We start from the raw sequence: 26,027 nt of genomic DNA on the forward strand, positions 1-26,027 counted from the left end.
ACCGTCATCAGCTATTGATCAGCAGGAGCATTGTAAACAAGAGATTTACAGTTCAGTAAGAGACAGTTACTCAAGCTCTACACACAATGGGGATTGCTTAACTCCGTGACTCAGCAGGGTATCAGGACACATGATGCTAGATTTCATGTTTGAGGGAGTATTTTTCCAGGCACAGGAGCTGTGAGTATGAAGTAAGGAACTGTGGCATCATGAAACCACCTTTTCTCCTCCCCCATGTCAACACCTGGAAATAAGATACTTTGGAAGACAAAGAGAAGCCTTCATGAACTAGGGGGAAGGAATGGTCCCAGCTGGAATGCTTTCTAGCAAGTATGAACTGTGAACTGAATTCTGCCTTCAGTACCCAGTAGGATGAGAGAAACTGCTTGATTGAAATCTTGCTTGGTCTAATAAAGTTAAGAATTTATTGTGATTTTTACCTTTTTATTTCTTATGTAACCAACTCTGACTACTATGCATAACACTTACAATCACTTAAAATCTGTCTGTAGTTAATAAACTTATTTTAATGTTTTATCTTTATCAAAGAGTTTGTCTAAAGTGCTTGGGGAATCTGTTCAGATTACATAGGCTGTTGCATGTCCACTATTTTTTGATGGAACGACGAACTAATTAATGAGTTTGCACTGATCAAGAGAAGGTTTTGAGCAGATTAAGATAGTATATTTCTGGGCTACAAGGCTAAGAGCTGTGGGGATTTGCCAGTGTCTCCCCATGTATATGCCATAAGTGGCTAGTGCATTCTTGCAACTGCATGTTGCTGCATGTTGTTGATTGAGTGAATGCAGCATCTGGAGGGGTTTGCTAGTGACAAGCAGCAAAGCATCATGGGACAGCCCAGGCTAAAGAGTTAAGAGGGACACAATGGTCCCACAGTTTCATGTGGTATCTTAGGAAGTGTCACAATAAGCTATGTAAAACTATAATTAAATAGCTTCTAGGTTATATGCCTGAAATATCTGCTTTGTGAATAAGAAAATGTACTATGGAAAATCACTCAGTTTATTTAGATATATAGTAATCTGTTGTTCTTTCAGTCTTTTATCTCTTTGAGAATCTATTTTTTTGCATTTGCTGTTTATAAAGAAGGATAGTCTTTTGTTGTCAAGGTATTGGACTGAGACTCAGGAGGTCAAGGCTCAACTTTGCCTCAAATGTGGTATGTGACCTTGGGGCAAGTTACTTAACCCCTAGTTCAGCAAGGTACCTTATGAAAATACCCATGTATTTAAAGTTAGGCACGTGCTCAAGTACCTTACTGAATTAGTGCCAATGACTCTTTGTGCCTCAGTTCCCCACCTGTAAAATAAGGGTAATAAAACATTTTCTCCCATGCTGATAAGATCATAAGCTGTAAAGCTGCCTCTTATTTTATATTTGTACAGATTTTTTTTTTAGCATAATTGGGTTCCAGACTGGAGCCCTTTAGCCACTATTGTATTATAAATTGTAAAAATACTCTATGGGCTTATGTCAGTAGTTACTGATATGCTGAAATGATAAATACAATTTAAAAAAAATATGAATGCACTCATCTTAAATGGATGTGGTAGAACTCATGTATTGTCCACTTGTAGTAATTCTGCCTAGTTGTAGCTAATTCCAGCCATAAAGGAGGCCTGCCATTTGGGTATATGAGTGGGTTCTGGTTGGTGATTTGCCAGTTGGAAGAACCTTGGGACATGTCATGTCAGCAACTCACTCTGTTTGGAAAGAAGCTATATGTCAATTTTTAACTTGTATCTGAGTAACAGATCAAAACATCTCAGAAATCAGCTGCAAAAGCGGCTGCTTAACCATGCTTCCCTGTGGAGGAATAACATTTGAAGGCAACTGATTGCACGTGGAAGAAGGGGAGAGGCTAACAAGCTTTAAAAAATAAGTAGTCCCGTGGCACACTAGCAACTATCAGAAATATATAGCTTTTGTGGGCAAGATCCACTTCATCAGATGAATTGGAGTGGAAATAACAGAATCTAAGATATGTATAACAGCAAAGAAGTGTGTGTCGTTTGTAGGACTCGTGTCAGTGAAGCTAATTAAGGTGATTGGATGTGTCCCATTCATAGCTTTTGATGCTAAAATGCAAGCTAATGTCAAAGGCAGGGGAAATTGGCTTTGTAGTGCATTAACCAGTCACGCCCAGGGTAACAGTGTCAAATTTGTAGATGAATTCCAAATTCATGTTCTCTGTGTTCTGATGCACCCAACTACATATAGAATTGGTGCTTCATCTTCAGAAAATCAGAGCCATTTCTTGTTTGGGGACTGAGAATTGGAATGGGAGACCAGTGTTTCATTCTTTGTGTTTTTGTGCTAATTAGTTTGTCCATCTCTGAAATGGGTAGTAATAATTATTTCCAACTTTGAGGTGCTTATTCAGTCTTTGAAATCCTCAGCTGAAAAGCACTATAAAAATATGAAGTATTGTTGTATGATGTACCATTGTTTTCACTGATTGTTTTTGATGATGCTCATCTTTTAATACATCCCCTTGTCTGTAACAGCCCTCAAACTCCATTGAGTGAGAACTCAACAATTGAGGGTTGATTTTTTCTGAACTGGTTCTTGGCACTAAACTGTGATAAACATAAAGTAATACATTTGAGTATACACACTGGTGGCAGGTACACAATTGCTTGTGTCGTTTTAAGTACCCCGATGACAATGCGTTGTATTTTTTTACCTAGTGGAGAGACATCGAAAGAAGAAGATCAATGCTGGGATAAACCGAATTGGAGAGCTCATTCCATGTTCTCCAGCACTTAAGCAGGTAATTGGACATTTAAGTGTGCACATCTGTTTCCCACATGGTGATCGTTTGGTTCTGGTTCTTAGTAGTTGTGAATACACAAGGAAACATCCTGCTTCAGTCTTTATGCAGGAGGCACAATGGGGTTTGATTACACTCTCAGAAATCTGGATGAAAATCTTATTTACAAAGTTATCTGTGATGGAAATGCCCTTGGAAATTACAGGGCAGTATGAATGCAGTACTGTACTGCATAGTCCTGTCTTTTGTTTCAGCAAGACCAGACTAACACGGCTACATCTCTATTACTTTGAAACATGAGTCTCCCAGCCGACTGAAATTCAGTCTCACTCTGGAGAGAGTGGAAATGGTCTGGTTTTGACACATGAAAAGCATTTTCCTCCATCACATGGCCTACTTCAAATATTCAGCTCTTTGGAGCATTTACCCAGCTAGCAGTAGTGACCCTACACTGGCAATGTCAATTCAAGGGGTGTGAAAATGGTAGAAGTAGGCTGTGTAGACTCATCTGCAGAAAGGTTGTTTTATTTTTTCCTCATTTACACATGCAACTTTGGAAGCTAGTATGCTTGTCCGTCCTGTTCTAATAAGTCTGGTTGTACTTACTTAGGAGTTTATTCGTGGTTCCCCCAAGGTCTAGTTAGTAGTTTATACTGTTTTTCTATTTAGACTACTACTAAGTTTATTCTATCATGCATAAGTAAAGAAAGTTATAGACTGTGAGGGTGCGTCCACACAGCAGGGCTTAACTCAAAATAAGCTACGCAAATTGAGCTACGTCAATTGCATAACTTATTTCAAAATTGGGAGCAGACTCCTCTCAGGGTACATACATAGCACGTATTTTGAAATAGAGCTCTTTCTCTTAATTCCTTTACTCGTTGTACAATGAGGGTTACAGGAGTCGGAATAAGAAGTCCTCTAGCTTGACAATATTTTGACATTATTTCAAAATAACTGCCTACTGTGTTAATGTGGACTAAGTTATTTCAAAATACCTCTAGTTATTTCGAAATAATGTTGCTGTGTAGATTACCCTGAGAGGAGTTTTCTGTTGACTCTTCTTCCCCATGCCTGCTCCTTTCATGTCTTCACTAAATGTCCTATATGATACAAATATAATTCTGTATGGGCACGTCTACATAGCAGGGCTAAACTCAAAATAAGCTATGCAACTTGAGCTACTCTAATTGCATAGCTTAAGTCGAAATAGCTTATTTTGATTTTTGGTGCTGTCTACACAACAGTTATTTTGAGTTAGAGCACTCTTCCCCCAACTTCGCTTTCTCCTCATAAAATGAGGGTTATAGGAGTCGGCATAAGAAGTCTTCCGGCTGAACATTATTTCAACATTATGTCGAAATAACTGCTTGTTGTATAGATGTGGGCTGTGTTATTTTGGAACATTTCGTTATTCCAAAATAACGCAGCTGTGTAGACCTAGCCTGTATGTTTATTTTGTAGTCTTTTTATCTAAATGATCATGAAGCTGTTTACTGCATTAATAATGCTGAATAGAAATCAAGAAGTCTTGTAAAGGGAAAAAGTGTGAGAGATATGGAATTATATAATTAGTTGATGATCTTGAAATATAATAGGCTTTTCACGGTGGCATAAGCTACAGAGACAGTTTTTCTTGTATATGTCCCTATGGTACAACGATACATGCTTCACTGTTCAATGTGTACATGCCCATGCACTCTGGATCATTGACTGCAAGATAATGTCAACAGTCCTGTGACTGTGCAGAACAGCACCTCCATGCTTCAAACAAGGGCATATAGAGAGGTGCAAGTCTACCACTACTCAATTCTTTTTCAGCTGTTTGCCACTCAAGATGGAGAGTTCTTCTGTCTGCTGTATTCAGCTTCCTGCCTTTTTGAATGCTTTACTTTATTTGTTTTAGTCATTTCTTTTCATTATTTTCATATGGTACCAGCACTGTTATGTTGGTAGAGGAGGCAGGGACTCCTTACCCTCATTTTCTTGGATCTTTTATTTGTGTCGTTGCACAATTTGTTATGCACAGAGCCCCTCTCCAGGGTTTCAAAGGCAGATCCAAGAAAGACACGGAGACTAGATATAACCTACTAATGGAATGTGCCCAAGCTCTGGAGGACTCTACTTTGCCCCATTGTACTTTGACCTCTACATTGCAGACCATCTTGGTTCTGTTTGCTGCCTTGTCTGCAGCCCTAGACAATAAAACTCTAAAAAGGGGGAAACATACCTCTCCAGGCAGAGAAATGAAGAAAAGGGGGAGAAGGCCACATAAGACCAACTCTTCTTTGGCTCTCAAATCCTGTAATGCAGTCTCTTTCCTCTCATTAGGTGTACTCACCAACCCTAAACTGGATCCAAGATAAATGCCAAAGGTTTGCCAAAGAACCGCACTTATGGTGAAGAAAGCAACCAATTTTTTTGGATGGAAAATACAAGGGAAATAATCAAATGTCAGACAAGTTTAGGACATCCTTAAAATGAACATTGAAGTTGAAATCCCAGACATGAAAAGTGATGTGTTCCTACTTGTCATTAGCAGATCTACTTTTGATTTAGAAAGCTAATTGATAGATCTTTTCCCTAATTATACACACACTTTTTTGCAGAGCAAGAACATGATCCTGGATCAGGCCTTTAAATATATAACAGAAATGAAAAGGCAGAATGATGAACTCCTGTTGAATGGAGGGAACAACGAACAAGGTAAGTCTGAAAAGTTATAGAATCATAGAATCCTATGGCTGGAAGAGACCTCAAGAGATCATCAAGTCCAGCCCCCTGCCCAAAGCAGGATCAACTCCAACTAAATCAGTTGGCTGCTGTTATGAAGGCTTTGAATTTCCCTTTATCTTTCACCGGTGTAATGTGGCACTGTGTGCTACATGAGATTAGTGCTGTTTTTTCCCCCACAACAATGTATTAACACTCTCCTTTTCTTACTAATCCAGGGAGGATGTGGCATAATGACATGGCATCACCATTGGTCCCATCCCTGCTCTAATTCCCTACTCTAATAAGAATATAACAGTAGAGGTCTATTATCGACCACCTGACCAAGACAGTAATAGTGACTATACAATGCTAAGGGAGATTCGAGAGGCTATCAAAATAAAGAACTCAATAATCGTGGGGGATTTCAACTATTCCCATATTAACTGGGTACATGTTACCTCAGACGAGATGCAGAGACAAAATTTCTTGATTCCTTAAACGTCTGCTTCTTGAAGCAGCTGGTACAGGAACCCACAAGGGGAGAGGCAATTTTAGATTTATTACTGAGTGACGTGCAGGATCTTGTCTAAGAGGTAACTATAACAGAGCTGCTTGGAAATAGTGACCATAATATAATAATATTTAACATTCCTATGGTGGGAAGAACATCTCAGCAGCCCAACACTGTGGCATTTAATTTTGAAAAGGGGAACTATGCAAAAATGAGGAGGTTAGTTGAACAGAAATTAAAAGGTACAGTGACTAAAATAAAATCCCTGCAAGCTGAATGGACACTTTTCAAAGACACCATAATAGAGACCCAACTTAAATGTATGCCCCAAATTAAAAAACATAGTAGAAGAACTAAAAAAGAGCCACCATGGCTTAACAACATGTAAAGAAAGCAGTGACAGATAAAGACATATTTTAAAAAGTGGAAGTCAAATCCTAGTGAGGTAAATAGAAAGGAGCATAAACACTGCCAAATTAAGTGTAAAAATGTAGTAAGAAAAGCCAAAAAGGAGTTTGAAGAACAGCTAACCAAAAACTCAAAAAGTAATAACAAAATGTTTAAGTACATCAGAAGCAGGAAGCCTGCTAAACAACAAGTGGGGCCCCTGAACAATCGAGATACAAAAGGAGCACTTAAAGACGATAAAGTCATTGTGGAGAAACAAAATGAATTATTTGCTTCAGTTTTCACGGCTGAGGATGTTAGGAAGATTCCCAAACCTGACCCATCCTTTGTAGGTGACAAATCTGAGGACTTGTCACAGACTGAAGTGTCATTAGAGGAGGTTTTGAAATAATTGATAAACTTAACAGTAACAAGTCACCGGACCAGATGGCATTCACCCAAGAGTTCTGAAAGAACTCAAGCGTGAAATTGCAGAACTAATCAGCTGCTGTACCCAATGACTGGAAGATAGCTAATGTAACACCAATATTTAAAAAGGGCTCTAGAGGCGATCCCGGCAATTACAGACCAGTAAGTCTAACATCAGTACCGGGCAAATTAGTTGAAACAATCGTAAAGAGTAAAATTGTCAGACACATAGAAGAACATAATTTGTTGGGCAAAAGTCAACATGGTTTCTGTAAAGGGAAATCACGTCTTACTAATCTATTAGAATTCTTTGACGGGGTCAGCAAACGTGGACAAGGGGATCCAGTAGGTATAGTGTACTTAAATTTCCAGCAAGCCTTTGACAAGGTCCCTCACCAAAGGCTCTTACGTAAATTAAGTTGTCATGGGATAAGAGGGAAGATTGAGAACTGGTTAAAAGACAGGAAACAAAGGGTAGGAATAAATAGTAAATTTTCAGAAAGGAGAGGTGTAACTAGTCGTGTTCCCCAAGGGTCAGTCCTAGGACCAATCCTCTTCAACTTATTCATAAATGATCTGGAGAAAGGGATAAACAGTGAGGTGGCAAAGTTTGCAGACGATACTAAACTGCTCAAGGTAGTTAAGACCAAAGGAAACTGTTAAGAACTTCAAAAAGATCTTACCAAACTAAGTGACTGCAACAAAATGGCAAATGAAATGTAATGTGGCTAAATGTAAAGTAATGCACACTGGAAAAAATAACCCCAACTATACATACAATATGATGGGGACTAATTTAGCTACAGCTAATCAGGAAAGAGATCTTGGAGTCGTCGTGGATAGTTCTCTGAAGACGTCCACTCAGTGTGCAGCGGCAGTCAAAAAAAGCAAACAGGATGTTAGGAATCATTAAAAAAGGGATAGAGAATAAGATGGAGAATATCTTATTGCCCTTATATAAAACCATGGTACGCCCACATCTGGAATACTGCGTACAGATGTGGTCTCATCTCAAAAAAGATATACTGGCATTAGAAAAGGTTCAGAGAAGGGCAACTAAAATGATTAGGGGTTTGGAATGGGTCCCATACGAGGAGAGATTAAAGAGACTTGGACTTTTCAGCTTGGAAAAGAGGAGACTAAGGGGGGATATGATAGAGGTCTATAAAATAATGAGTGGCATGGAGAAAGTGAATAAGGAAAAGTTATTTACTTGTTCCCACAATATAAGAACTAGGGGCCACCAAATGAAACTAATGGGCAGCAGGTTTTAAACAAATAAAAGGAAGTTCTTTTTCACACAGCGCATAGTCAATCTGTGGAACTCCTTGCTGAGAAGGTTGTAAAGGCTAGGACTATAACAGGGTTTAAAAGTGAACTAGATAAATTCATAGAGGTTAAGTCCATAAATGGCTATTAGCTAGTATGGGTAAGGAATGGTGTCCCTAGCCTCTGTTTGTCAGAGGGTGGAGATGGATGGCAGGAGAGAGTTCGCTTGATCATTACCTGTTTGAGTCACTCCCTCTGGGACACCGGGCATTGGCCACTGTCAGCAGACAGGGTACTGGGCTGAATGGACCTTTGGTCTGACCCAGTATGGCCGTTCTTATCCCATGTTCTTTCTCACTGCCACAAGGCAGCAGCTTCTTTTCAGGAATATTAATGATCCTTCTTCAAGAGATGTCCTCTTGGGTGCTCTACATCAGATGTCAATGCACCCCTGCGCCATGGATTGGAGTCTTCAGAGCAGTGTCCCTGAAGCCACGTATGTGCAGAGCTCTCAATGTGCTAGCATTGCACATGTGTGAGCCCTCCCCCCCTTAGTTCCTTCTCTACCATCCCCAGCCAGAGATGGAGTGCTGCAGTGTTCCTGTCCTCGTTCTGCATAGTTAGATAAGTAAATCTGTTTCGCTTGTTTTCTTAGTTCAGTCACTTAGTTAAATGTTTTCTTCACTCTCCACCCAACTCCCCCCCCCCCCCCCAAAAGGCAAGTTTTTTTTTTTTTTTACCTAGCTTCAGGGGATAGCCGAGTTAGTTTGTTACAGAAAAAAAACAACAAATGGTCTGGTAAGTGGGCTGTGCCCACGAAAGCTCATGATACCAGCTATATGTCTTGTTAGTCTATAAAGTGCTCCCAGACCATTTGTTGTTTTTTTCCCCTAGTTAGCACAATGTCTGGCTCTCCAGGATTTAAACATTGCTCCTTATTTCAGTTTCAGGCGGACGCTCACAACGTGTCTGCTGCCTCAGGGAAGCACGAGTGTCTCAAAAGTGCCTCCATTGCACAAAACTGAAATCAATAGCTTGTTGGGACAGACACCTAAGGATCAAACTCATGTTACTTGAAAATAATTACGCCCTGCCTCCAATCCAGGGCAAGGTTCTGAGGTTCCCAGTCAGAGACACAAAAAGCCCATGAAAAAGTGTGCTTCCTCGGTTCCACAGAACCCTACAGCACCAAAAAAGTGCTCAGTCAGCCTCGGTGCTGAAAACATCTGCAACTCCACGCCTTAGCACTTATGACCTGCCGGGCGTCTCTGGCACCAACGGCGCTGTAACAAAACCAGGTGCTCAGAAACCCTGGGCCAAGGCAACAGGCTTTAAGTTGCCTACCTCACATCAAACAGTGCCACCAGGCACCAAGGATGCCACAATGGCACCACAGGCACCTCCCCTGACACCTACCGCACCTGCAATGCTCACCAGTACCACACTGGCACTGCCAGCATCACCAGCACATTGGTGCAGAGGCTACATTGAGCACTGCAAGTGGCCTCGGTGAAGCCAACCACAGCACCATCAACGCCGACATCATGATACATGCAGCACAGAGACCTATTCATCTCCTCTCCATTTAACTCGCCATTTCTTGGCACTGACCGTTCCTCGGGCACCCCAGCACTGTACCAACCACTCTCACCAGAGCAGTTTTCAAGCAAGGAGGACAACAACAGCGTGGAGCTAGTTTTCTCCCCACAGAACTCTCCTCCTACTGACCACTCCACCTATTCTGCCAAAACTCATCTGGTGTACCCAAGACATAGAGATGTACTCTCTTGGTATGGAAACCCCTGGATGCCACCTTCAGTGCCCTGCTGGAATCCACGGCAGTGGTACTATTGGAACCCTCCGCAGTCGTGTCAGACACCAGTCCATCAGGAAACACGCCACATTATGACAACATTCTCTTCTACCCCAATAGCCATCTTTACAGCATCCACAAGACACAGAAGATGCCCATAACACAGACCCAACTCCGGATACTTCTCCTGGTATAAATTCCTCTTCCTTGCCCAATAAAGCCATCATGCCACCTCCTCCTACCACCACGGATAACTTCAAATTTCCAGAACCCTTTTAACCAGGTCTCTGCAGAACTCAACAGCCTGCTACAAGAGGTTACGAAGAACCAACGTGCGCTTACAGACATTCTCCAGTCAGACACATCCTCAAAAATAGCCTTGCCTATTGGCAATTATGAAGCCAGTTAAAACCACCTGGCAAACACCTTCCACTGGCACGCCTACATGGAAATGGGTGGATAAGAAATACTGTGTCCCACCCAGCGGCACTGAGTTCCTCTTAACTCATCCAGCACCTAACTCACTGGTGGTAGAGGCTGCCCACTAGAAAAATAAACAACAGTAAGTCAGGTCTATACCCTCTGATTGTGATAGTAAAAGGCTCGATTTATTTGGGCATAAAGTCTATATGTCATCCATGTTGCAATTCTGTGTGGCCATTTACACAGACTTACTAAGCAAATATGACCACTGAAACTATTCCAAACTCAATGACTTTATTGCCAGCATGCCAGAGGCAAAGAAACAATGGTATAAAGCCGTAATTGCTGAGGGACACAGTTTCCCGAACAGCTTTACAGGCAGCTCTTGATGCGACAGATACAGGTGCGAGGGCCACAGCTACCACAGACATTATGAGGCAAGCCTCCTGGTTCAATTCTCCACCTCCTTTCCTAGACAGATCCAATTCACCATTGAGGATCCCGACTTTGATGGTAAAAAATTGTTTGCAGCCAACATCAAAGATGTGCTGTATACAATGAAAGACTCTAGAATGACACTTCGCTCTCTCAGCATCCATAATCTGGCACCTAAGAGAAGACAGTTTAGGTATTGGCCATACCTCAGACCAAAATACCCTCAGTATACCCAACATTATCCTAGGCAAGATCAACAACAGCAGCAGCATAACAGGAATAGGTCCCAACGATGTCGCCCACCTTCCAATATTATGCAACAACTCCAGCAGCCCAATTAGCAGATTTGAGACCTTTTTCGAGGGGTTGGAAAGACACTGGTCTTCTCCAGCATCACCATCCTCTCATAAGCTCTTCCCGCACCACTTTTTACCTTTCTAGCCATAACATCAGATAGATGGGTGCTTCAAATAATCAAACATGATTATATCATCCTCTTACCCCATCCCACTTCAGGGACCACTCTCACAAGACTTACCTGCAGCAGGAGGTACAATATCTCTACCACCTGGAAACGATAGAAACAGTTCCCTCCAATTTCATAAGGAAGGGTTTTTATTCCCACTATTTTCTCAGGGAGAAGAAATCTGGGGATGGCGGCCAATCCTAGATTTGAGAGTTAAATAAGTATGTGCAGAAACAAAGATTTTAAATGGTGACACTTGCTACCATTATCCCAGCATTGAAACAGGGTGACTATTTCTCATCCTTGGACTTTCAAGATGCATACTTTCACATTTCTGTTCACCCAGCTCATAGACATTTTTTTTTATTTGTACTAGGTCCCAAACATTACCAATACAAGGTACTACCATTTGATCTATCCACCACTCAGTGAGTATTCTCCAAAGTATTATCACTTGCCATGGCCTTCCTAAGAAAGCAAAATATTATTATATTTTCTTACCTGGATGATTGTCGTCTCAAAGTGTGCTCCAAACTTGACTCTCAATACAGTACCTCCATCAGGATGCATGTCTTCAAAAGGCTCAATCTGCAAATAAAACAAAGTCTGATGTACTTCCAACACAGAATATATAATTCATAGGGGCTCACTTGGACTCCACAATGGCCATTGCCTCTCTTCCCACAGACAGATTCCACTGAATAAGGGAACTAGTACACAGGCTACAGTCCAGCCCCAGAGTAGTGGCCCATAATTGCCTGCAGCAACTGGGACACATGGCTGCATGCAACTTCATAGTAATGAATGCACGTCTCTACGTGCAATGCCTACAATGCTGGCTCAGAAGGATGAATAAACCCAACATACATCCACTATCCAAATCCCTGTCTGTCCCCACAATGGTGAGGCAATCCCTCCACTGGTGAACAGTACCTGAGAACCTTTGTTTGGGGGTTCCATTCTTCACGCTGGAGCCTACTGTAACCATGACCACAGATGCCTCCCTCACCTGGTGGGGAGCACACTTCATGCATCATATGACACTAAACTGCATATTTCTAATGCAGAAATGAATCTTCACATAAACATCCTAGAACTTGGAGCCGTACAATACACCTGTGAACAATTCCCTCCTCCCTCCCATTACCAGCAAGCATGTCCAAATATATACACACAACATAGTGACCATTTTATATAACAAGGGGGGAGCCCTATCACATGCACTATGCACAGAATTCATGACTCTATGGAACGGGTGCATAATATGCAAGGTCAAAATTACTGCTTTTCATCTTCCAGGCAATCTCAGCTCTACTGCCAATGCGCTCAGCAGACTGTTACCTCCCAAACACAAGTGGCAAATCAACCAGGACATTGTCTTACGGATCTTCTACCAATGGGGCTACCTCACCATATACCTCTTTGCCACTTAAGTCAACAAGAAGTGTCATCTCTTCTGCTCCAGAGTGGGAATGGGGAAAGGATCTCTAGGCAATGCCTTCCTAACTTGTTGCACATCTCACCTCCTATATGCATCCCTCCCATACCTCTCCTAAATATAGTTGTCCACAAAGTAAGAACAAGCAGAGCCAGAATGATACTAATAGCTCCATCATGGCCACAACAACCTTGGTTCCAGTTCCTAACTAGAATGTCACTGGATTCACCAGTCTCTCTACTGGAGACTCCAGATCTGCTCTTCCAGTCAGGAATCCACATGAACTACCCAAACATTCACAGGTTGCACCTCAAAGCGTGGTATCTGGATGGTTCTTTGCACAAGATTTAGAATGCTCAGAATATGTACAACAAGTATTACTCCACAGCAGAGCCCAGAATACTAACAAGACACACGCAGAGAAATGGAAGAGATTCTCAATCTGATGCTCCGGTTACCAAGTCTTCCCATTGACAGTCTCTATATCCCTGATCCTTGAGTACTTATTGCACCTCAGATAATTAGGTCTTGTCATCCATTCTATCAAGGTGCATTCGGCTGCCAGCATGACTTTTCACCTCAAGATATATGACTCTTCAGTCTTTGCACATCCAGTCATGAAGAGATTCCTCAAAGGCCTTTAAGTACTTTACCTAGAGATTTCCCCATCACCCGAACCCTCAGATCTGCACCTCATCCTGAATGCACTTACACGGCCCCCCTTTGAGCTGATGGCTACGTCCTCCCTATTACACTTATCAATGAAAACAGGTTCCTCGTAGCTATTACATCGGCTAGATGAGTGGGAGAAATCGCTGCACTTATGGCAGATCCTCCATACACAATCTTTTTTAAGGATAAGGTGATCTTACGCACTCTTCCTCCCTCTCCCCAAAATTCTTACCCAAAGTACGCTCTTCCGTCCATCTGAACCAGATGATGCATCTTCCCAAAGCCTCATGCCAGCTCCTTTGAATCAAAGATGCATACTCTCAGCATACACGGGGCACTTTCTTTCTACCTACCTTGTACAAAGCCATTCAGATTTTCTGCCAGGCTTTTCATTTCCATAGCAACCCATAATAAAGGTCAACCCATCTCATCACAGAGACTTTCTCATTGGATCTTGGACTGCATTAGACTGTTATAATTCATCCTCCACTAATCTTCCTATGAATATCTGGGCACATTCCACAAGAGCCATGTCTACCTCAGTAGCCTTTCTACACAAGATTCTGATTATGGATATTTGCTGAACTGCCCTATGAGCATCAGACCAGACTTTTGCCAAGCACTATGCCCTGACTCAAGGCCCATTATCTGATCTTAAGTTCTCCAAGGTGGTCCTCTCTACTGCCTTTCCACCAGATCCAAAGTCCCTGCCTCCTTGAAACATACAGTTTTGCAATCACCTGATGTGGAACACCCACGGGGACATTACTCACCTGTGCAGTAACTGACATTTTTTGAGATGTGTCCTCGTAGGTGCTCCACTACCCTCCCTTCCTTCCCTCTACTTCAGAGTCTCTGGGCCTCTTCTAACAGGTCTCTCTCCAAGGTAGAGAAGGAACTATGAGGGGACGGCTCATGCATGTGCGATGCCAGCACACTGAGTGTGCACAGCTCAGGCTCCACACATGTATGGCCCAAGGACACTGCTCTGAAGACTAAGATCCACAGCACAGGGGCACACCAGTATCTGATGTGGAACACCCAAGGGGATACTCCTCTCGAAGCACGTCAGTTTCTGCACAGGTGAGTAACCTCCTCATTCATTGTGTTTATTACGCATTTCATTCCTGTCCTCCTTGACTAGTGAGACTAGTAATGAAATCAGCAATTCCTTACTTCAGCTGGGTTAACAAACCTGGGAATCCCAAGAGTTTATAGGAGTAGAGAGGAGAAATGGTTGCTTAGGGTAACTTGTAAACAAGAAAGTTGAGGCATATGCCCTACCATTTAATGCAAATATGTAATATGGCAAATTGAAGCATCCACATCATGGTATATTATTATTGATAACTTTACACTTAATGCAATACCTTCTGCAGATTATACTTTGAGTGGTTTTCATTTGACTGCCATAACATTTGTTGATTATAGTTTAATAGACCAGAGTTGATATTGTGCCAATCTTTAAAATAGGTAAATGGGATGACCTGTGTAATTATAGGTCTGTCAAGCAAAATAATGGAGCAGCTGATATAGGATATGATTAATAAATAATTAAAGGAAAGTAATGCAACTAATGCCAATTAAAATGGGTTTATGAAAAATTTGATCTTGCAAAATTAATTTGATATTTTTAATGCGATAGCCAATTTTTAATCCATTGAAAGTGTGCCATGTTAATTTCTAGTTTTCAAATCAAAATGGCACATGGTACCAAGTCAAATACCTTACAGAAATCTAAGTTTGTTACATGAGCACTATTACTTTTATATTAACCAAATTTGCAAAGTGATAGATCTGAAAATGTGACCCTGAGTGGGGAATCATAATTGAAAAGATGTGTTCCTAGTCAGGTCCCACAGGGATCAGTTCCAGCTCCTATGCTCTTGAACATTTTTGTCAGTGACCTGGGGGAAAACTTTCAGTAATAAAGTTTGCAGATGACACCCAAAAAATCTAGGAGAGTGATGAATGGTGAAGAGGACAGGTCACTGATACAGAGTGATCTGGATTGCTTGTTAAGCTGGACACAAAAGTAAACAAAATGCATTTTAATATGGCTAGATGTAAAGAATATAGGCTATACTTATGGGATGGGGAATCTATCCTGAGAAGCACTGAGCATAGTAGAGTTATAGGAGGTTATGGTGAATAATCAGCTGAACATGCATTCCCAGTGTGTAACACTGTGGCCGAAAGACCTAGTATAATTCATGGTTGAGTAAGTAGGAGAATCCTGAGTAAGGGTAGACAGGTTATTTTACTTCTGTATTTGGTTCTTTGGCTGCTGGAATTCTGTATCCAGTTCTGGTGTCCTCTGTTCAAGAAGAATATTGATAAATTGGATGTGGTTCACAGTAAGGATTTTAAGTAACTGTTAATTTACTAGTTGAGTAGTTGATGGAAATATTCAACTAGACGATAGGCACTTCCACATTCCTCCTTTGAAATGTACAAGAGCCCCCGGGAAGTCCCACTGACTCCGGGCTGCATGCATGCGTGCCAACTTTGAAATGTACAACAGTCCCCAGCGGGGGCTCTTGTGCATTTCAAAGCAGCAGCACAGCATGGAGCCCGGGGTCACGAAGCTGCCCCTTTGAAGTACCCCTTCTTCCCTCTGCTTTGCTGCTTCTGTCTGCCTACTATAAAAGAGACTTAGCCATATTTAAAAGCATTTATAAGTACAGTTTTAGAGACAGCATGTCATATGAACAATTTATTACAGGGACACCTAGAGTCTGTTTCTCAAATTAAATGACAATAATATTTTCCAGCATTTTTAATAACACCACTATAATGTTGTATTCTTACTGTTTTGCAGCTGAAGAGATAAAAAAGCTCCGGAAACAGTTGGATGAACTCCAGAAGGAAAATGGGCGATACATAGAATTATTGAAAGCAAATGACATTTGCCTGTACGATGATCCCACAATTCACTGGAAAGGGAATCTCAAAAGTGCAAAGGTCTCTGTTGTTATTCCTAGTGATCAGGTTCAAAAGAACATCATTGTCTATTCAAATGGGAGTCAGCCTGGTGGAAATAACCAAGGGGCATCTGTCCAGGGAATTACTTTTAATGTTGGTCATAACTTACAGAAGCAAACCGCCAATGTTGTACCAGTTCAGAGAACTTGCAACCTAGTGACTCCTGTGACCATTTCTGGTGTTTACCCCACAGAAAACAAGCCATGGTCTCAGACCACAGTTTCTCCATTGGCATCCAATCAGCCAGTTCCTGCTGAGGATATGCTTGAGCTTTCCACCTCGGAGAATGAGCAGGGCATGCTTACCTCTGCTACTGCAAGCTCACAGAATGCTTCTCAGTCTCAGACAGAACAAGAATTACAGTGTTCCTCCAGTAGCACACCACAGAATGAACAAAGTGTTTCCAAAATTAAAAGTGGACAAGAATGCACCAAGTTAATGAAAAAACCCACCATGCATGGCATCAGCATTTCCTCTAACACCACCATAGAGGCCTCTCAAGTTCAACAGGTGAATGTAACTTCTTCAAGCTTACAGGAGTCTAGGAGTGACTTTCAAGAAAGTGTTGTCGTTTCAGCCACTGATACCACTTGTACCCCATCTGTGAGATTCTCCATTGTTGATAGCATCCCTTCAGTAAACAGCCTCAAAAGTACCGACTTAAGTAGTGCAGGAGTTCCTGTGACTTCTGCAGTAGAAGCTGTTAAGGCTGTAACAGCAATAAGCACACTGCCTGCTAGTCCACTAGACAATTGTTGGTCTTTTTCCGGCTCTTCAGGTGTTGGCACTTCTGATTTGAAAAACGTGAGTAGCCTTACACGGATTCCTTCAGCTGGAATCACACAAACTACATGGACTACTTTGCAGCTAGCAGGAAACACTGTTCAGCCACTACCCCAGACACCATCCAGTGTTATGACTGCATTGTTAAACGAACCAGTTAATGGTGCTGGTACCATACCTTCCACCCATAACAGACATTTGGCTCCAAGCATTGGTTTGAACACTTCTGTGCCTGGAGATGGGCAGGCAGTTGAACAAGTTGTTGTTACCTTGCCCTCTTGCCCATCTGTTCCTGTTCAGCCATTAATGACTCAACCACAAGTTAAAACAGGAAACGTTTTCCCTTTGAATTCAGCTATGCAGGTAATTCAGATGGCTCAGACAATTGGGTCAGCTGTTACTGCAGTACCAGCTAATCAGAATGTCATAATTCTCCAACCTCCTAACACTACTCCATGTCCCCCTGTGGTGAGAGCTGAAGTCCCCAGCCAGCCAGTTAGTCAGCAGATTGTAATTATACAAGCAGCTAATCAGAATTCTCTTCCTCTCCTCTCTGCCCAGACCCCTGGTTCTCTCAGAGTTCCTGTGAATGGAGCCAGTCCAATAGTGAGCTCTAGCAGTTCTGTGCAAAATGCCTCTGTGCCACAAACTTTTGGAGGGAAGCATCTTGTCCATATATTACCAAGACCACCACCTTTACCATCTTCTAGCGCTACACAAACTTTTTCAGTTACAATGTCAAATCAACAACATCCTCAAACTATTTCTTTGAATGGGCAGCTGTTTGCATTGCAACCTGTGATGTCCTCATCTGGAGCGTCAAATCAAGCTCCTATGCAAATTATTCAACCTACCACTAGCGAAGATCCGAACACCAATGTTGCCCTCAACACATTTGGTGCTTTAGCTAACCTCAATCAGAGCATATCACAAATGGCTGGACAAAGCTGTTTACAGCTGTCCCTTAGTCAGCCTGCTAATCCAACAACTGCCCCCAGCAGCCAAATTGCCCCAATTAACTGTGTTTCATTACCAACTTCTGCTGCATCTTCAATAGCTACTGAAAGTTCAACATTGTTATCCAGTGCTTCTGATTCTATAAACACTTCTCCAAAAAAATCTTCTGCCAGTTTGCCATCAAACATGAAATCAAAAAGAACAAACAAAAAGCCAAGTACTAAAAAACATTTAGCAGCCAACAGCAAAACATCATGTCCAATGAATCCTTGCACAGATGCAGGGAAGCTGGATTGCACTAATGTGGAAGTTACAGCAGAGCATTCAAATAGTGAAGGATTGCTTGAAAACATGCCCGTAGTATCAGAAGCCTTAGCTGTATCACAAGCCAACAGCGTGGCAGCCCCGACTGATGTAAACGTTTCTGACTGTCAGTCCAAAGAGACTCTGAGCTCTGAGCAGATGGTGAGTTTACCAGAGCTGAGTTCAGCAGAGGTACCAAGTTCATCACCGCTAGAATCTGTGATGTCAGAACAGTTTGTGCTGGTTCCATCAAGTTCCAAAGATTCCACTGCTCTTCTGCAGAATAACCCATTATCTGACTCTGTGGTGCCAAAATCTCCCAGATCATGTGTTACTACCAGCATCCCAATGTCCTCTGCCACTGATGCACACGTGACAGTTTCTCAGGTTTCTGGGGCGTCGGCACCGCAAAACAGTGTAACGACAGGCCATGCTTCTGAGGCAGAAAGCATTTCAGAGACCTGCAGTGTTGGGCAAGAATCATCAATTGAGATGCAAACCACAGACTTATTAGAGGGGCAAGGTCTAACCAAAATGCTGTCTGATCTTACTAAAGAAAGAACAGCGGTGCTAAAACCCTCCTTTTCTCTTCAGATGGAGCATTCTGACTTTCCCTCTGAAAATTCTAAATCAGTAAAATCAAATGTTGATTTGCCTGAGAAGCAGGAACTTTTGTTAATGAACACTGAAGGTGACACTCTCACGCAACATCATTCCTGCATTCCTGATCAAGAGGTTGTTAGCGGTTCTCTTGTTGGTAGCAGGCAAGCGGACTCTCCGCTGTCAACTAGCTCTGGGAGCAGTCGTGGCTTCTCAGTTGCATCCATGTTGCCAGACACAACTAGGGAAGATGTTACCAGCAGCACATCAACAAACACATGCAACAGTTGCACTTTTTCAGAGCAAACTGATATTGTAGCTCTTGCCGCAAGAGCTATTTTTGACCAGGAAAACCTTGAGAAAAGTGGAGGGGAAATGCAAATTAATTTAAGGGATGGTGCTTCTAAATCTGCTGAAGTTGCACCTTCGGAAAGTGAGCAGCAACCTTTTAAACCACAAGCAGCTAAAGCTAATCTAGGACAGTTGGAAGCAGCACCAAACAAATTCCATGCTCAGGATCCAGTGCAAACAAATATTGATAGAGCCGTTGAAAACTCAGACTGCTCTGTAGGAGTGGAAACCTCAAATACTGTACAGATTTCAACTTCCCAGTCACCAAATGTAACCAGTTTAAGTGTAAATAATCTCATACATCAAAGCCGCATCATCCACCCCCTTGTAAGTTGCTCAGGTTTATCCCAGCCTTCAGAGCCAGCAGCTGTTCCTGCCACAGTGAGTCTGTCCATATCCTCTAGTTCCTACGTCAATCAGTCTCCAGGATCAGCTATGATGGCTGAATATGCTCAAGATCAATTGAGTGCTATTAGGGCAAACACGATGCAGCCCCCACAGATGCAAGAACCACACTTAAAGCAGCAAAACCATGAAAGTCGCAAAGACTCTGCTAAACGTGCTGTCCAAGAGGACCTTCTGCTTTCTACAGCAAAGAGGCAGAAGCAGTGTCAGACAACGCCTATCAGACTTGAAGGCATGGCATTGATGAACCGAACACCAGACGCGATTGCTGAGCAAACTCAAATGTTGGTTAGTCAGATCCCTCCTAATTCATCCAATTCAGTTGTGTCAGTGAGCAATCAAGGGCACACGGATGGTCTTAATAGATTATTCCCATCCAACAACAACTTTGTGACATCTGCTTTGAGGCAAACTGAAGTTCAGTGCAGTTCTCAGCCATCCATTTCAGAGCAGCAAGGTCAGCATTTGCAATCTCTACAACATGTGTCATCTGTTCAAGGCATATCTCATCTTCACAGTAACCACCCATACTTAAAGCAACATCAGGCTGGGCAGTTGAGAGAGAGGCATCACTTATATCAGCTGCAGCACCATGTTCCTCATGCAGAGAGCTCAGTCCATTCTCAATCCCACGGTGTCCACCAACAGAGAGCAATGCAGCAAGAGGTGCAAATGCAAAAGAAACGAAGCCTTGTCCAGGGAACCCAAGCCAGCCAACTTTCTTTACAGCAGAAGCATCATGGAAATGATCAAACTCGGCAGAAAAGTGGACAGCCTCATCCCCACCACCAGCAAATACAACAGCAGATGCAGCAGCACTTTGGAGCTTCCCAGCCAGAAAAGAACTGTGAAAACCCTTCAACAAGTAGAAACCATCATAACCATCCTCAGAGCCATCTAAATCAGGATATTATGCATCATCAGCAACAGGATGTTGGCAACAGACAGCAAGGCTCAGGAGTTTCATCCGAACATGTATCTGGACATAATCAAATGCAGAGACTTCTGACCTCCAGGGGCTTAGAGCAACAAATGGTGTCCCAGCCAAGTATTGTAACCAGGCCATCAGATATGACCTGTGCCCCACACAGACAAGAAAGAAACAGAGTTTCTAGTTATTCTGCAGAGGCGCTTATTGGGAAGACACCTTCTAATTCAGAACAGAGAATAGGAATATCCCTTCAAGGCACTAGGGCCCCAGACCAGCTGGAAATGAGAAGTTACCTTGATGTTTCTAGGAATAAAGGTTTGGTAATTCATAACATGCAGAATCGTATATCTGTAGACCATGTGGTTGGCTCAGATGTTCAACGGCTTTCTGATTGTCAGACATTCAAACCAAATGGGGCCAGCCAACAGCCAACAGGCAATTTTGATGTACAAGCCTCAAGAAATAGTGAAATTGGTAACACTGTATCATCCCTCAGGGGCATGCAATCACAAGCTTTTCGAATCAGTCATAATACTGGGCCACCCATAGAGAGACAAAAGAGATTGCCCTATCAACCTGTTCAGGGTATTCCCACGGGAAATGCTCTTCCACCAAGGGACAATGAAAATACATGCCACCAAAGTTTTATGCAAAGTTTACTTGCCCCTCATCTTGGAGATCAAGTTAGTGGAAGCCAAAGATCACTTTCAGAACATCAGAGAAATACACAGTGCAGTGTATCCTCCACAATCGAATATAATTGTCCCCCATCACGGGAGAATGTCCACATTCGAAGGGATAGTGACGGTCAGAACAGAGAAAGCTGTGACATGTCTATGGGCACAATTAATACTAGGAATAGTTCTTTAAATATTCCTTTTTCAAGTTCTTCTTCCTCAGGAGATATTCAGGGTCGAAACACAAGCCCAAATATTTCTGCACAGAAATCCAATCCCATGAGAATGACTGACAGTCATGCAACCAAGAGCCACATGAATACACCTGTTTCTAGCAACATGCATGGAGTTGTCCGGCCAGCTCTCCCCCACCCTGCTATCTCTCATGGGAATGCTGAGCAAGGGCAGCCATCTGTTCGTCAGCCAAATTCTTCAGTTACTCAACGATCGAGACATCCTCTGCAGGATAATGGTGGTTCTAAAATCCGTCAGCCTGAAAGGAATCGATCTGGCAATCAAAGACATGGAAATGTATTTGACCCTAGTCTACCCCATCTTCCCCTGTCTACCGGTGGCAGTATGATCCTTGGGCGCCAACAATCTGCAATAGAAAAAAGAGGCAGCATTGTCCGTTTTATGTCTGATGGCCCTCAAGTGTCTAATGATAATGCAGCTGCTGACCAGCATGCTTTGTCTCAAAATTTTGGATTCCCTTTTATTCCAGAGGGTAGTATGAATCCACCAATAAATGCCAATACTTCTTTCATTCCACCAGTTACTCAGCCCAGTGCCACTCGAACACCAGCTCTAATTCCAGTAGATCCTCAAAATACACTGCCATCTTTCTATCCGCCTTATTCTCCTGCTCATCCTACTCTGTCCAATGACATTTCAATCCCTTACTTTCCCAATCAAATGTTTCCTAATCCAAGTACAGAGAAGCCCACTAGCGGAGGTTTAAACAATCGATTTGGATCCATTTTATCTCCTCCCAGACCAGTTGGTTTTGCTCAGCCAAGTTTTCCTCTCCTCCCAGATATGCCACCAATGCACATGACCAATACGTCACACTTATCCAATTTTAACTTAACATCTTTGTTTCCAGAAATAGCCACAGCTCTTCCTCCAGATGGTTCTGCAATGTCTCCTTTGCTTTCAATAGCAAACACGTCAGTTTCAGATTCTTCCAAGCAATCCTCAAACCGACCTGCCCACAACATAAGCCATATTCTAGGTCATGATTGTAGTTCAGCTGTATGAAAACTGATAGACTGACATTCAGTCTGAAGGGTTATGTTTTTGAAGAGACCATTCATAGCATCACTGTTTGTCTAAAAGTATGTATATATGTGGGTTCTTCTGTATGTATATACATACTGTCTATCCACCCACTGATTAACTTTAAAGCACCAGTGCCTATAGCAATTCTTATTAGTAACAGTAAGAATGCAACACCTACAGCTGTGCAAATATTGAATGCTGATTTTACAGCATTCAGAAATCTGATCTTTCCAGAATAACTGACACTTTCAGCTCTTGGATCTAAAGTACCAAGTAAAAGATTAGCCTTGTGGGAGATGAGATTGAAGGAAAGAAGTGCTTGAGTTTTTATTTTAATTCTTGGTTAATTAACTTGTCCAGAAGATAAAGTGACCTGTTTAGTTTTTTTTTTTTTTTTTTTTTTGTAAAGTATCTTAAAGAGCCTCGCACATACCTGGTCTTTAAGCCAAGTTGGTATCAAGCCAGTTTTAGTTGATAAAGGTATTTGTCATGTACATTCTAATTAAGGCTGACTTAATCAGGAAAAAATTGGTGTGTATGTTTCCAAAGTCAGTTTCTGAGAAGCAGTAAAACATGTTATTTTTACATATTCAGTTTCCCTGCTTAAAACGTGATTTGCTTTCACTTTCTGTGAAGAAGAATTTTACTCAGATTTGTATTTGAAATAGCATCAGTTCCTGCTGAATTGTTAAGATAATTTATTGCCCCCTTTTAGTGTAATCACAAATAGAGCCAACAGTCATGTTTGTTATCTTTTCCATTGTTTGTAAGCTGCAAGTTATTTCAGGGTATCATCTCTATACCTTGTTTAGCACTTTCTTCACGAGTTTTTTTTTCTCTCCTCTTCTTCTTGTAATCCATGTCCTTGTATCTGTCCTCTTTCCTTCATGTTTCTGGATTAAGGGCTCTTCCTATAGTTCACAGCAAATGGGCAGACTAGTGCTTACACAGAATCTCACTGAAGATGATAGGGCTCCTGATTGGTATAGCAATCTGCCCACTCTCTGTCAATGGCAGGATCAAGGCCTAATTTAACGTTAATACTTTGCACTTAATTAGCACCTTTTAGCTAAGCCAGTGTGATTGTGGATGAGGCAGAGAGGTGAATTTGTCAGTGCTTAAACACCAGGCATATAGGGAAGTTCTTTCTGATTTGAGCATGGTCATTGGTCAGGAAGGAGGAGGGGGACAGATGATGTTTACTGGGGAGGTTTAGGTGAGTTTTTTTTTAAATATTTTCAAGAGAATTGTATACTGTTTGGCTTCATTTCATTAAGTGCAAATAAGGACGGAACCAGGTTATTATCATATTTATTTAGCGACTTCTGCAACGTAATTTTCTTGAAGGAATACAGAAGTCTTTTTTTCTTATTCATCTCAAACCATCACTCCAAGTTTTCCTATTTTTGCTTTTATCAGCCATCAATTTCCCCAAAGTGTAGGATCAAGCTGGGCCCCTCTTAGTAGCCACAGTGAGGCGTAACAGCCTGAGTTTCTCTGAGGCATCCAGCCTGTGCAGACCAGATAGAGGCAATATGCCTCAAGCAGTGCTAGGTACACTGAGCTGTACAGTGCTTCATAGTCCTGCTCCTGAACGCTGCAGCAAAATCTCTTCCTGTATCTGCCACCAAATGCTCGAGGGATGGGGGAGGCCAGGCCATATTCCATCGTGGCTGTGAAGCATAACAGCCCAGTCCATCAAGACATTCGATCCAGGTAGGAATTTCTACCTGTTTCAGCTTTGTGACAGATGGGACATCATAAGGGCTTTATGAGGTTCAGCTAATCACTGTTTGTCTGGAGTTTTCAAATACTTGTAATGTCCCTTAAGGGCTTCCTTGTGCAGTAGGACAAGTTTCATACTGTTGAACAGTGCCATTGAAACTGCCTCAGAAAGTCATGAGAAGAGAGACTGCCTGTGTAGGCATAAATGCCTGTGAAAAGTGAATGTAAAACAGCCGTGCTGGTGGAGTAGTATTTGGCACTCTCAGTTATGAGTGACTCACAAGAGATGACGCAGTAGAGGATTGGGCCACAATTCATAAAGTGGGATTAATTTAAGTTCTTAGGTGTTGCTTTAGTTTCACTCATCATTTCAGGCATTCATACAGTACTGAACAGCTTCAGGTTGCAGTTTTCACACTACAAAGTCTCAAAGTGAATGTGTAAAATTGGCAAGGCAAATAATTCATATCACTGTTTAACTTCACTGGAGTTTTATCAGCATTAAATGAGGTGATGCAGGGCAATATTTTTGTTTTTCATATTCTGAATGGCTGTAAACTTGAATAGTAATTTTACAAATAACCTAAACTTCCCCCACACATTTCTCTGTCCACCTACAAAAAATGTAGAAAAGAGTGGCCCTCTGTGTTAGTGCAGATTTCTTAAGTGACATAAAGACCCTGTAACTTGGCAGGAGCTGCACATTTCCTGCAATACGTGGCTCAAAAGTAATTATCAAGAAACACAAACTCTTTAGAGAACTCAATCCAGCAGCACAGTTACAAAGCACAGTAGTTCCTATATAATCCATGTCACTATATAGTGATTTTTGAAGAAAACTATTTAGCAAGTGCAAAACGGGGAAATTCCATCTTTTCCCCATCTTGTTCAAAAAGAAATTTGTAACTCTACCGAGTGTGTGTGTGTATGTGCCATATTACACAACCGATCCTGCTGACATTTATGATGTTAAAATTGGCATATTAATGTCTGTGTATTGGAATTGGCTAACTGCTATTAAAAGAAACCACGAAAAGAAACTAACATACAAAATTTAGAAAGCTTGATAATAGACTCTCTGCTTCTGAAAGTGACATGGTGACTATCCATTGGCTGTTTTGTTGCATTCCATACTTTTTCTGGGGAAAAAAAAGGGGTCAGTGTTTGACTGCTTAATCAGTCTGAATGGGTGCCTGGAGTTCTGTATGCCTGAAAGATTGCCTGTTCTGTAGGCCTGAAAGATTGCCTGTTCTACTGAAACAGCTTTTTCTGGATTTCCCTCTTAAAGGGTTCCTAGGTTTCTTCCTGGAGAAATGGCTCTGCACTTGCTTGCCTAGCAGCAACCTCTCAATGACCAGCTGGATTATTACAAAACATACATTCCTTATCGATGCCTGGAATTCAGGCTTTACTGCCCACCTTACTTACTTTAAGGTGACAATCTAGAACTAAATCTATCTTTCTTTTCCTCCCTGTGGTCTTGTTCAGAGGAACAGCAATCAAAATCCAAATTGCAGGGAGACAAATTCTGTTCTTAGTTAATCCAAATTTACAAAAACATGGCTTCAATGAGTTACTCCAGCTTCACACTTGTGTAAATGAGAAAAAAAGTGTAGCCCTAGTGTGTAACCCTGTCAACAGGAATTGGCTGGCTGTAACTTAGTTCTGGTCCTTTGG

General features: G+C 41.9%; 1 protein-coding gene across 2 annotated transcripts in view; it reads left to right on the plus strand.

The window, feature by feature from the left end:
• Positions 1 to 24,874, plus strand: part of USF3 (upstream transcription factor family member 3) — a 57,083-nt gene extending 32,209 nt beyond the window's left edge. For both annotated transcript variants that reach the window (XM_075905005.2, XM_089772179.1), the window contains 3 exons: positions 2,712 to 2,794; positions 5,404 to 5,500; positions 16,174 to 24,874. In XM_075905005.2, coding sequence (XP_075761120.2) covers positions 5,413 to 5,500; positions 16,174 to 22,604 — 6,519 coding nt within the window. In that variant the 5' untranslated portion in view covers positions 2,712 to 2,794; positions 5,404 to 5,412 and the 3' untranslated portion in view covers positions 22,605 to 24,874. The remainder of the gene's footprint in view (positions 1 to 2,711; positions 2,795 to 5,403; positions 5,501 to 16,173) is intronic.
• The last annotated feature ends 1,153 nt before the right edge of the window (positions 24,875 to 26,027 follow it).

This window comes from Pelodiscus sinensis, chromosome 1, assembly GCF_052426305.1.
Source record: "Pelodiscus sinensis isolate ZL-2025 chromosome 1, ASM5242630v1, whole genome shotgun sequence".
Classification (NCBI taxonomy): Eukaryota; Metazoa; Chordata; order Testudines; family Trionychidae; genus Pelodiscus; species Pelodiscus sinensis.